Genomic DNA, 14,588 nt, shown 5'->3' on the forward strand with positions numbered 1-14,588 from the left:
AATCGCCGCTCTTTTATCTTCTATCTTTTCATCAAAAAAATATTTTAGATACATCCTATTATTTTCTACCCTTTTTTCTATTTGCCACCCATTTACCACTTATTAAATTTGCCAAATCCTATAAATTTCTCTCTTCTTTCTGTGCCAACTTTCCTTTCTCAAATAACATTACGTCTTTCAACAATTTCCTTTCTCTCTATTCCCTTCCGCTAAACCTTCTTCCAACGTTCTTCTTTCCTGTCCGACTCCGCAAGGCGTTATAATTCTCACCCAAGCTTACACCGAGGATGTGTAATTACCACCATATTTCCTATAATTCTATATAATTACTACATTTAAACAATACCGTTCCATTTTATTTCTAATACCTTTCATTCCTTTAAATGGAAGTTATTTAACGTTAATCACTTTCCATATATTATCTGTATAATTACAAGATTGCAATCGTGTTATTCCTTATTAATATATTTCTAGATACAATTACTACCTTTCGTAGTGGTATTTTATTCCATTACCCATACATTTCACAATTACACGTTTCTTAACGCAACCATATTCTTAACCTTCACAAGCTATTCTATCTGTCATTTATCTTTTTAAAGCCTACTTTCACAATTTATGGTCAATGGTCGAATAAACAACGCGCACGCATCTCCTAAATGTATCTTTATTCTTTAGTCTCCTAGAATCCAAACAAATCCATTCTTTTGCCATCCAGAAAATTATATTCAACTTTCACGCATCTAACGTCTACAATCTTTTTACATATTTTACAATTTTCTAACAAAACTAACCCATGTTTTGACAAATTTCCATGCCGAGTCAACATCGTTATTACCTTTCCTGCTCCACGTTTCACACACCCAAGTTAGCAACGCGTTTATTTTATTTACGCATCTTTATTACACACCTTGTCTTTTCACCCTATATTTTTACACTGTTATCGTTACTTGTTTTACGCAAAATGTTTCACATTTCCAAACGATTTTATTTACACTTCATATTTACACATCTACAAGATACTTCTCCCTGCCGTTTCCTCGTTTTACACTTTTTCTGCCACGCTGGCACGCAACCAACCAGATAATAAATTTTCTCATTATCAACGATTAAACGTTCCTTCGATTAAATTTAAACGATTAAATTTTCCTTTTTCCCCTTGTTAATCCTCTTGCTGCTCGTTGTTATTCGTCACAGTCCATTTCTCCAGATGCATCGTCCATCCATGCTCGCAGGGCAATTTATACAAAGGGATACAAACCGATAACCTATAACTAGATATAAGATAATTAGAATTACCCTTCACGCTATATTTACCACAATGTGCGATCAACGTACCTTTGCGTTAAATTTCCAGATACAAAAAATATCTTACACAGCTCCGACCAACGAAAAACTCTGCAACAGTGGAACATGCGCTCGTCAGACGGCCGTGTCATCCTTATGAGCTACGTACAGTTCGGATCGATCACTTTGTCCAATAAACTATTCTAATACTTTCGAATAAATTTAATACACTATAATATATACTATATACATTAGGTGGTAATGACAAAATCCGCAATCATTTAGTTGCCAATCCAATATTACGTTATAATGTATTACGTTGTATAGTATTAGATAGGTACAAGAACAAGGACAGAGTTACAATAAGTTAACATTTATTATCATACTTACAATCATCACAAGATTTTACTATTTACAAACAAAACTTGTTTATTATGTTGTTTACATGTTATTTATGTTATCAGACGGTAGTTGTGTCTTGTTTGTGATCGTTTATACATGTAGATCGCATTCGTATATTTTGCATCTGTGTCTTTGGCATGTTATGCTTCCAACGTATCGAAGTGGATTTAAGACGACCTGAGAATAAATTAGTAAATTTATGTTTAATTAATCAAATTTATACTTTGTAGTATTAAACGCAAATTTTATTGTTCGTTGTAAATTATCAATTAATAACTTCCTAAATACCCAAAATAAAAATGTAATGATACGTTGAATGATATGTTCGATAATTGATAGTTCGATAGTAAAAAATTTATCAAATCCTTCTAACAAATGCATAAAAGCCTCCTAACAAAAGTCATAATCTAACGAATGCCAAAATCACGAGAATGAAAAGTTTGAAATATTGCATTTGAGGTCTTATTTATTAGTTATCGATATTTAAAAATTAACCAAAATATCCCTCAGATATCTTAAGCGATGAACTATCTGTAAAATATAATATAATCCGATAATTGCTTACTTGAGTTGTAAGGTATCACATCTGTTCGTTTTACAAAGTCATGCATTGGAGAATCGTCGCAGTATGTACGTTTGCATATTATCAGTTGGAAATAGAGCCGAAATCTGTAAGAAAATCAAAAGACATGAAATTACAGTCTACGTGATTCATATACGTACGTAGTTGTTTTTAAAAAATTAATCAGTGAATTTCGTCGAATATTTTGAACGTGTTACTTAAATATGATTTATCGATAGGATTATTAATACCTACTAATAAAGGTTATGCACATTTTTATGCGAATTATGCAACTATGTTTCTCATTTCAAAAAATTTGAAAAAGGTTACACATTAAGAATCATAACAAGACACTAATACTCTAAAGATATAAACATGCTCGCTGGACAATCACAAAATAAAGTCAGGTTACAAAAATTCTCCGAATTTTTTAAGGATCAAATTTGTAGCCAAAAATTTTGAAAAAAATCACAAACGTGTATGCCACTGAACAGAATACCCTTGATTTTTGTCATAAGTTTCAATTAAGTAGAACAAAAGAAGTGGAGCTTAAACTGTAAATTGCCTTTCTGGCTTCTGTAACTATCCTTGTAGTAGGAGTAGTAGCTTGATACTTTGCAATAACATATTTGTACTATAAAAATGTATTTACTATAAAAATGATTCTATGTCAGTATTCCATTGGTTATTTGTTATTTGCGCAAATTCCAAATTTTTGTTGTTGTTTGCTTTATTTTCAAAATATATTCATCATATCATACGTCATATTATGATATCTTTGATTTTGTAGAAAGCTGCACAAATGTTACATAGATTAACGTCCAAGTTACTTTTAAGATGATCTCTAATTTCTATGGCATCTTCAGATTTTACTTTATCGTTCGAATGATAAATAGTCTGTCCAAGTTAATGAATATTCTGTGAATGTTCATTTGCGGAATCATATTTTGCAGTCTTTCTTAATTCCATACCTATGAATTATACATGCGGTGGATCTATTAGGTACAGTTCTCGAAAAAGTAAACTTTTACATTAATAATGCAGATATAGGTAAATTTTTTCCTGTACTGTGAGTTTTCGCACATTTTTATGACGTTCTTTATTGGTAATTTTCAGTGAATGGAACTTTATGCATTGCTAGCGTCGATAACGTTTTTAAATACTCTGTTATAATTAATTATTATTAAAGAGTGGTGTATGCGTTATAGATTCTTTCGTAAACCCTACGAATTAAGTCGATTCATGAACGCTTTTTATTATGTTTGCAAGTACATTTGATCTCCTGCATAGTGTCTATTCTAAAAGTTTTGCGCGAATACTATTACTATACTATTGTTTTATAAAAACTATTTACTAAACTGATTTTTTACGAAGAGTTGTTTGAAACTGGTCGACGTACGGATACATTTCATATTAACTGTAGACGCAATTAATGTCTGTTGTAATACTCGTCTTTTGACTTTTAATTACCTAATTCACTCTCATCATCTCGAACAATGCATTTGGCGGTTTCAACAATGTTTCGATGGAATATCGATTATCGATACTGTATAATACCATGCTAACAAGATATTTTTGTTTGCTCGTTTTCATCTTCTTTACCATCTTAAGAATGTACCTTTTTTAGGAACAAGATATTATCAAGATATGAAACTCACCTATTGTTCATCCAGTAGTATATGATAGGATTTACCATGGCATTTGACATGGCGAGCCAATAGAAACTTAAATAAACATGTTGGATGTTGCTATTTTCCGCCAAATGCCTGTGGTGATAGACGAAAATAAAAAACCCTTGATAAGGTAGCCAACAGATGGCGAATATCACAACTACGATGATAAACATCTTCACAACCTGTAAGAAAATGTGAAAACTATATATTGTTTTGTCCATCGTTCGTTCGAAATTTATTACATTTGTACATGTCGAATTATTGTTAGAAATTGTATAAATTGTTTTAAAATAATGAAATATTCTACATGAAATTATTCATTCAAGTAGCAATATTCCAATGAAATATTCGATTAGGAAAAATCCACCTGAACTATATAAGTTGCTATCCAACTGTAAGTATCGGCCACTTTATGTACTCTTATGTAATTTTATATCTTTATGGATGTAGCTAGAAAAAAGATGTGTTTTGTATAGAAACTTTTTCCCACCCATCAAATAATTATAACGAACGATTTGTTTTAGATGTTTTATGTATTTTTGCATATCATGTGAATACTATGCATTTTTATATTTTCTGCAAATGCATAAATCTCTGCAGTATAGTAATAATTACAATTTTTGTGAATACTCGTACATACATATACTACCATACTATACTATATACTACTATATACTATATACTATACTTTTACATACATGCATAGTACATTCTCAGGACACAATATGCATGAGATATTATAGATACATGTGCACATACATGGATATTGACATGCATCTTGATTGATGAAGGAGATAATAGAAGATATGATAAAGAAAAAAAAAAAAAAAAGAAAAATACTGTATAATTGGTTTCAATTAAAAAAAAAAAAATGATTTCTACATATATTATAAATACGTCTGAATGAGTTTCATGAGGCAAATAATATGCACTGAAAGACAAATCCAAAAAAGTAGTACTAGTTTTATTTCAGCGTAAGTCGTTCTGCCATGTCCGATAGTCTCAAAGTAATTTTCAGCACTTTATTATTTTTCATTCTCGCTGCCTAATTATCAATTCGCTAACTCGGCTAGTCTTTCTGTTGTATTATTAATTGTCTTAACTTACTTCTGAATTATGGTTCTATATTAACTGTTATTATTTGTTGGTTGAGAAAAAATTTTCTAATAGCTATATTAAATCTTCGAAAAAACGCTCTCACAAAAATCATTTTCCATGTTAACAAATATTTCGTGGCTCTTTGATAACAAATTAAGTATTAATCCGATGAAAACCTTTAACCACCTCTGGATTAATCGATCAAGACTAATCAAGATTAATCAAAATTAGAAAATGTTGATTTAATATTCTCAATGAATTATCACGAGGATCGATTAATATTTTGGGATGGATTTCCTCTGAGCTAAGCTTTTAAGTAGAAAGAGTTGATCGGTTGTCTCGAGAAAAATTTAATTAATTAGATTCTGCGTTCTTGTCATACTTTTTTTAAAACAAAAGTACGACGATAATTTGACCTACATTATCTAAGTACCTTTAATGGATGAAATTCCATTTATTCTGAAGGTTGTTCAAATCAACGGTCAGTTGAAAAAAATTAACTCAACTCAACTCAACAGGCTCAACTAACTCTTTGTTAAAGCGTAGAGTATATTTTGAAACAATAAAAGATACGAGAATGTTCGCTAGGACGCTTTGTATTCACTGATCGTAAACACGGTATTTAACTCGCTGATGAGATCGCGCGTGAATCAGACTGATGAAACTCTCCTCTCCTTACCATCGCGTTCATTTATACTATATTGGTCGAGGGGCTAACGATAAAATTCCAATCGCCTTTGTTAGACGGTTCCACGTAACGGCGACATTGTTTCTGCCCGGAGTTTGATTATTAATACAATATGTGTGTGTCCTAAGGTATTGATACTCCGAGACAAAACCACACGTGCCTTGATTTGTCCTCGAACACGTGTGCTACTACAATTATATTCTTAAGGAGAGCTATACGACTACTCCATACATCTGTTAGATATGTAAAAATGTCCATTCCGCGACCGTGACTACGTTTAGCGATCAGTAGTGTCACTTCGAGCCTAAACCTACTGTCATAAATCTCGGGCGAACATAATCGGATTAAATCATAAACAACTACTTCTAGGTTTCGTTATTTAAGTACAACTATAATAAAAAGTCTAGGCTAAAGTATTGGAGATCTTCCCAAAAATTTCAAAAGAAAGGCCCCGATTATATATACTTTACAGTCCTTACCTTCCGTTTAGATTTTATTGATTTCTTTTGGTAATACGTTAGCTCTCCTATGGATTTTGAGCCCCAGAGTTTTCGACCCATTAAGGTATAACATATTGCCATCAACGCCATAGGTACTAGATACGTTACGCTCAAAAATACGATGTTATAACTGTAACAATATAAATACTTCATTGAAAATACTAAAATAATTTCATCATATTTAGATATATGAACTGTTACATCCTATAATTAAAAGTTTAAGCTTATTTTTTACAACTACTACAGGTTACTAACAGGTAAATCTTTGAAATTAGCGATCGGATCGATATCAAATCAATACTATCGATAACAGCGACAGCGATTATGACGTGCGAATAGTATCTAAGGCGTAGGTATCAAAAATACGCAAATAATAACTGTATCGATATGTAAGTACAAATAACATTGTGTCAAAATGCGTTTTTCTTTGATAAGTCGCAAGATACGCAAAATTCGATAGGCATGTAGACTTTTGCGGCTGACCATATGTATTCATCGTTTGTTACAATATTTACAGAATTTTTCGCGGTCTTCGTGAAAAAGTGAAAATGTGATATAAATCCAGCATTTTCTAAGAATTAATTAAAAGAGTCGCGTGGTGCAATACACGTAGTTATATAAAATCCAAACCCCGGGGAAATTCCATAACAATGACAGAAATCGTCCGAATATACTTCGCGATATTGCACAAGTTTTATTACTTCTCCACAATACTACACAATGGAATGTGAGCGCGAGTGAGCGAAACATGTTCGCATAGTAGTTTCTTTTCAGTAGTGGATCAATTCAATACTGTCATCGATCAATTATATCTGAACATTCCAGTCAGTTTTAACTTTAACGTTCAAACAAGTCAGAATTATAAGGCTATCGAACGATCAGGAGAATAAAATGACTTTAACAGCGTGGTAATTCGAAACCTTTACTTATTCAAATTTGTTGCCTTAAATAGATTAAATAAGAAATAGATAATAAAAATAAATTAATGGAATGAAATTACGTGAGATCTGTTAACGTGGAATTTATCCGAATTATATTATATATTATATATTATACTTATCTTATTATACATTAACTATTTATCTGCGAAAGTCGACACTTTTTATAAATTGTTTATAAATTGCTCTGTACAACTCGGTTACTAGTTATTATTGGTAGCAAATATGTAATACGTAGTGGTTGTAAGAGAAACGAATGAATATGAAAAGCAAATAACTATCTCGCCTTTGAAGAAGATTGAGGTAGGCGCGTGATAGATACGTCTGTAGCAATCGAAGCGTTCACACGACGATTCTTGTGAGAAGCCGTATCGCGATCTTTATTTCGTATACCTTGGCAATGAATATTTCTCGAGCTAGGTTAATTTCACACGACAAATATGGATTTTAATAAAAAAGCAAACGGTAAATCGCGTATCCACGAAGAAACATCACTTGTTTACTCAAGTAACGCATAATTATTTAAAGACAATATCTAACTAAATATGATGATATATTATTTAAATAATCACGTTCCAAACATTTCATTTAAATGAAGCCCAAGCTTGATGAAGCGGTGGAGAAAGAATGAACAGGCAAATGCTTGAGCTACACTACTTATTGTTAGTTTAGTTTGTCCTTTGGTGTTACTTAGATGATGATATCCTCTGCGTCCAATTGAAGGATCGTAGACTACAGCAGATAGCTACCCTTGTATTCCTCTTTTCTTCCTTTCCTCATTCCTTTAACCAAAGAACTTGCAGCTTTTCTTAGTTCTTGGAGGTTTCCAGATTAAATGTCAAATTAAATGTTAAACGCTACCAATGATTTTAAACTATTTTTCGTTTTAGACTATGTCAATATGCGTTTGGCTGGGTTTACATTAGTCCAGTCGCGGGATCAAACGATTACATTTCAGTGGTTTGACCAGAGATCGGTCGACACATTATTAACATCCACATGATTCCAGTCTTTTTTGAATCGATGAAGGTGGTAGACTACACTAGCTATGGATTCACGCAAAAAAAAAAGACACAAAGTGCTCTACCCTCTGTAAAACAAATGACTCGTGCTATTTCTCGTAATGCATGTCGATGTCACAAGAATCCAAGAATCCATTAATTCTGCTTAAATGAATTGTTGTACTAGATCACAATCCATGAATATTGAAGAACCAGCTCGAAGAATCAAATCGTTTTCCGTACGATTCCCGAATGAATTCCATTGGTGCTGTACTATAATACAACCCGGAAAGTGCTAAAAGCATGATAAATTCAACGACTGACTGACAACGAGTCGCGATTCTTGAATGACGGAGGAAATCTTGCAAAATGAAGGAATATTATAATTCAATTTTCCAGAACGTTATAACTTGAGTGACTATCATGCTACTTAGGACCTAAGAAATGGCTACAATCAGTTACGCGAGCTTACGGATACTTGACTATTTAGTCAGTCATCGAATTCATTGCATATTCAATAATGAATGATTAGAGCCTCGTGAGATCTTACAAGTGCTGATTTATGAACGTTTGTAGTCGCTGCTTGTACCGAAAAGTCTAAAGAATGTTGCTATTATATCAAAATATATCTTAGAAACATAATTTAATGCACAAGATTATAATGGTTAATACATATTACACTTACAAGTATTCAATTCTGCTGTGCAAATAAGTTCCGTCTGGCCATACCAGGTAACACGAAATCCTAGTCTTGTCATTCGAATACCTATAATTAATCAGTAAATTTGATATTACAAAAAGATGACACTTTTATAATAATATATATCTATATATAATATATAATATAATTATATATATAATGTATTTAATTTTACGAAATTGTATTATTCAAAAAGTGTTTTTGACAAACGACAGGAGGATACAGATGATACATCGCAGATCGTACATTAGATCTGCTTATTTACACAGATCCGTAAAATCAACATCTGGAATATCAAAACTTATTTTATGAAATTCCGAGTGAAGTCAATTAATATCTCCCTTAGTTCACGAATTTGCTTATGTAATTAATCACTAAGCAGAATAAAATGACAAAGATCGTGTATACATATACATTATACATATAATGCACACGATACTTGATCCTAACTAAAATTCAGATGCAAACAAGCACGAAATAAAATTAAACAAGTAACTACAATAGCATAAGAATATATCAATTCTTTCGTTATCACTTCTCTTTTTCTTTAAATCTCTTTATATAGACATTCTTCCCATTTCATTATATACATCCATTCATAAATTCCTTCACTCGTCCATTCATACATTCTTTCATTCGTCCATTCATTCATTCCTTCATTCATCCATTCTTTCATCTATTACCAATCTATCTTTTACTTGTACTTCATTTCCCCAATATGCGTTTGCACTTTTTCACCCTTGTCTCCTGCTTTCACTGTGCTCTGAAGTAAGTTTAAGTTATCACGCTGATATTTTATTTTTATTGTCGAACTGGCTTTGTCCTTCTAACATTATTCTAACCAAAAAGAAATTACGGCATCTGTAAGCATCGCCTTTCAACAAAAGTATGAAAATGGATAGTGTTCATCCTTGTGTTTAAAAAACGTTTACGAGTCTAGCTTAACTCTTGTGTATGAGCCTGTCTATGTTAATGTTACACTGTGTCAAAGCTATTTTTTTATCTGTATAGAATTCGTTGTGTTTGTTGCCTTACTCTTCTAATTAGTTCTATGGAGGCAACTTCGCGGACTGAAAGGAACATTAAATTTCTATACTCGGAATTTTATGAAGTATAAATCTGCTATATTTTTTGTGAACTGTGGGGCATTTTAATGGCGTAGAATGGCATAGATTCCTTCTCTACGACTTGCATAAGCCTCTGAGCATCTATCGTTGGGTTTAACGATCACTGAAAGCGTCGCTTTAGCTGCTCTACATTCGTTTATATAGTAATGATTGCACAGTATCAAAGATTTAAGGGCTACTAAGTAATAAACGAAATCTTTAATGCATTTTTTGTATGTTTGTCTTATGTTAGCCTTTATTTTATTTTTGTTTGTAAAATTGCTCGATCTCAGGAATATTTCTCTTAATTTTTAAGTAGGTATCTATCAATAAGTATTATAAAAAACTTCGAACGTAGCTCTTTTATCCTTCCGGTTTATCTTATTCTTGTTTGTAGAAACGTTCTTTTATTATCGACTATTCTATATACAGAGTGAGCTACGAGAAATAGAATACTTAATATCTCCCTTGTTTGTCGCATAAAAGAACTTTAATAAGAATAAAGTTCTACTATTTGACTGAGCATATATAACAATTGAAGTTCTTTCCCAAATTATTAATTTACAGAATTGTTTGAAACCACCGATGTTAGTTTAAATGTTATCATATATTTTTAACTTTATCAATGTAATTCATCGACCTATTATAATACGACTTAAATAATCTTGTACTCACACTAAGAAATTTAGGATCAACGAGAATATTATTTGGAGAAATTATTCTATTCGAACTAAATTAGACGTTCAAATGACGACTCTTGGTAATCATACAAATATTTAATAGTACTACATATAAGATATTAGACTGTTTCATTCATTTCTGATGACATAGATGTTCAACACTTAATTACATTCTTTCATGCTTTCTACAGTGGTTGATTACTCGCGATCTCTGTATTTATATATATTCTGATTCTGATAATATTATATATATATATATGATTCTTTATTTGTACAGTAAGTGGTAATAATTTTTTAATTCGTTTGTTGATTCTTCCATTGATTTAACCTATATCTCTCAGATCAAGCTTATTTCGAAGTTAAATATGATCCGATGTTAGATACTACGAAGCTGAAATATATGGATCACGTTAAAAGACATTCGTTGTCTTGAAACATTGTAAGAGAATATGACTTTGAGAAAAGTTTCTTCCATCATGTACTTCTTGTATATATATAACCGACTACCCAAACGTCTCTTGCCCTCGGGATGATGGAACAGTGAGAAGGAGAAAAAAATATTGAACATCTTCAAGACATTTTCTACAAAGTATCATGCGCTTAGCCACGTGTAGACAATTGCTTTCTCAGCGACACGCGAAAACATCGGGAATATAAACCAACAGCAACACTACGATGCTTAAACTTTAAAAATCCTTGAGGGATCCTAATATTATCATACTTATTTATCTATTGTTTTGCTTTACTGTACAGTTTACTGTTTCCTACGAGAAACGACACAATTATTGTCCGAACTTTCAGTCCAATTTTAAAGGACCATGTTACCAGTACATTTCATAGAAAATCCTAATTTACTTAAAACATAATTTATCATGGCATCTTATTGTCCAACACTCTCTTTAGTTCCAATACCGCGCTCTGCGTTATAAAAGACTTCAGAATCCAACACTTGTGTTTCTTATATCGTTGCGAAAAATATCGTTCGTGTCTTAATTGGATATTGCACAACGACATAGAAAAGGACACCGGAAAAAGTAAAAAAGGATAACAAGTCGATGGTGCAATAGTACGGAGAAACTTCGTTGGAATAAGAAACACGGATGGTGGCCTTGTTCAGGTCTGAAGTGTCGTGTTAAACATTGTCTCTTGAAATAGATACGGAGGGTCTGTGTCAAAAACTTTGGTAATATAGCGTGGTTCAGTGGATCTCAAACTTTACTGTAGAAAATCTTTTCGTCAGTGTAATAGTAATTATATATATATTATTAGGTTGTTCGAAAAGTTTCTTTCGTTTTATAAACAAATAATAGACGCACAATGTTGTTTGTTTTATATTAGTTTATTGAATTATGCACGAACATAATAACAGTGATATAACGAAATCGATCATACCTAATTCAATAAAGTAATATAAAACAGAAATCGTTGTTCATCTATTATCACCTTATGAAACGAAAGAAACTTTTCGGCCAACCTAATAGTATGTCCGTAGTAACTCTAGACTCAGCACAGTCCTTTATCGTCTAACGAATCCTTTTATATTATTATCTTCCGAGGTACGAAGGCCAAGTTCGTTTTTTTCGAACAAAACTGTTATATATTTCTCTTCGGTCCTCATCTGATAGTGCTTCTGAAGACGAATTCGTTAACCTTTTATTATAACCTACGATCGATTTCAGTTAGTTTCTGAAATATTGAGCTTACATATTTACCGATTTTTGAGAAAGGAACTTGGTTGGAATAGGAAGCACAGATGTTGGTTTTGTTCTTGCCTGAAGTACTATGTGTTGCACACTGCCTCTTGAAACAGATACAAGGGGTCTTTGTTAGGAACTTTGGTAATTTTAGCGTGGTTTAACTTGGATTGGCTTAGCCTCCGTAGATCTGTGGCTTCAGGCTCTGGAGATTTTCTGTATTTTCGAATGCTGTGTTCGATTTATACCCGATTGACTGCATTAGGCCTTGGTGGCTTTTGTTGCAATGTCTACGAAATATTTTAAAAACACAAGAGAGAACAAGAGATGTTTTAATTAGGCTGGTCGGTTACGTACATAACAACGTACTTTACTCTGAAGAGCTTTTTATACACAGACGACGAGAAACAAAATGTATTATATGTTATGTTATATAATGAAATGTATTCGTAGATGTGTGAAAGTAAATGACATCGACATAAAAGAACAAATATGAAAGCAAACCATTGTATTAGGTATAAAGTGTTAAATTTAATGTGAAAAATAGCAGTAATTTAAATTGATGGTATATTGTTAATTAATAAACTCCTTACAATTTGCTACTGTCTTTTTACTGAGAGAAAATAAAGTAAAAAAAACTTCAGATGTTTTGTCAGCAACTGTTCTCTCTATTTCTCTTTCATTTATTTATTTACTGTATTCATTTCAGTAATCAAGTCTTGCCACAAATTCATTTGCTTTTTATCTTCCTTAAGATAATTTACAATTTGTTTATGAAAACATTTGATATATTGATATAACGAGTTGGAATAATAATTGGAATAACGAGTGGAGCATATTCCTAGTAGCCCATGCCGTAGAGTTAAATACATAAATTCATAAATAACAGTCTTGCTGCGAATATTTCAGCATGCGTTCATTTATTTTTTAATCATTTCTATTTTACTAATTGCGTAATTAATCATCTAAATGAACATATATAAATAATTTCAAAATACTACCTTCTAGACTCTGTTGTTGAATATAATAAACATGGCACAGCCAAAGTTGAAGAGATGACCCATATTAGAAAAACAGTCATTACCGTCTTTTTCCGAGACATATGATGTTTCAGAGGTCTCATAATGGCCATATATCTGCAACAGACAATCACAGGATTTATAAACTTTGCTATTATTCATAACCATCGCTTATGATTAACGGAGATCTGTCGTTTTTATGTGTCACTTTTATGTGTCAGTTTTATGTTGTACCAGTAGTCGCTAGTAGTAATTATACATATGTACATAAAATGGCTAGCCTGATTGATTATAAAAAATTTGTGTTTGATAGCTTTTGAACGTGCTGGAAGGATATACAGAAAATAATCTTATCCAAAGATAACTACATCACAGATTTAATTTGTGAATTATTATTTTTAAGCAAATCTTAATTTTTTCTAGGAAACCTTTCAAACGGTCGACTTAAAAACTGACAGTATAATATAGCGAATACTTCGACGAGTATCTCAGAATTTTTTCAAATTTATTGAAAGATTAGAACAGTGAAAAGATTAAATGTGGATATAAACGAGTTTATTCACAGATAATGCGAAAATTCCTGCTTGCCCAGGAAGGGTTAACTACTAGGTTCCAACTGTTTAACAAAAAAATATCTATATCAGACAAAGAAATATCCTTTTTATTGGCAAACAATCTGAAACGCTTCGATAACTCATACAATTATTGATATTTCGAAATGAAAAAAATTGTTTTAATTTTCTCGCAAATACCTATGACGTGTTTCCTATAAATTTCTAATTCTATTGTGGTGATACTTTTTTTTATTTGTCGGCGACTTAAATACTTTTTCAAAGCTGATTTCCATTATCTTCACATCAAAGCTATAAATTTGTTTGTTAGCTAATCTTACCCTTTCTGTATTTACAGACAAAATATTCATACGATACATTATTATCATTTGTAGATGTACAAAAACAGTCTTTCTTATTTTTACCGACATTTAATTATAGATAATGAAAAATCGACACGATATGTCTCGCGTACAGTATCGTGTGGACGTTTTGTCACAGGATATCTCGTCCGCGAATACGATGTGCCCGCCCGGTTCTATTTCAATAAAAACGCTTCATCTTGTTCTTTCGTGTATAACAACATAATACATCATGGTTAACAAAAGTATTTGAATGGAACACTTTCACAAACTTTTTATTCAGCATTATAAGAAACATTTTGAAATTTGATTAACATTGTAGCGAGA

The 14,588-nt window shown here is 31.8% G+C and overlaps 1 protein-coding gene across 4 annotated transcripts in view; it reads right to left on the reverse strand.

The window, feature by feature from the left end:
- Positions 1 to 251: 251 nt before the first annotated feature.
- Positions 252 to 14,588, reverse strand: part of LOC132908998 (tachykinin-like peptides receptor 86C) — a 44,133-nt gene continuing 29,796 nt past the window's right edge. Inside the window, exons 3-9 of one of the 4 annotated variants that reach the window (XR_009658471.1) lie at positions 13,331 to 13,465; positions 8,835 to 8,915; positions 6,190 to 6,340; positions 3,910 to 4,106; positions 2,255 to 2,358; positions 1,339 to 1,866; positions 252 to 1,274 (exon numbers count right to left, since the gene is read on the reverse strand). Coding sequence is in view for 2 of the 4 variants with exons in the window: in XM_060963549.1 (XP_060819532.1) it covers positions 1,748 to 1,866; positions 2,255 to 2,358; positions 3,910 to 4,106; positions 6,190 to 6,340; positions 8,835 to 8,915; positions 13,331 to 13,465 (787 nt within the window). In the remaining 2 variants the exon portion in view is untranslated. Of the gene's footprint in view, positions 1,867 to 2,254; positions 2,359 to 3,909; positions 4,107 to 6,189; positions 6,341 to 8,834; positions 8,916 to 13,330; positions 13,466 to 14,588 lie in introns of all 4 variants that reach the window. The other 3 variants (XR_009658472.1, XM_060963549.1, XM_060963550.1) reach the window with 3 other exon arrangements.

This window comes from Bombus pascuorum, chromosome 7 (genome assembly GCF_905332965.1).
Source record: "Bombus pascuorum chromosome 7, iyBomPasc1.1, whole genome shotgun sequence".
Lineage (NCBI taxonomy): Eukaryota > Metazoa > Arthropoda > Insecta > Hymenoptera > Apidae > Bombus > Bombus pascuorum.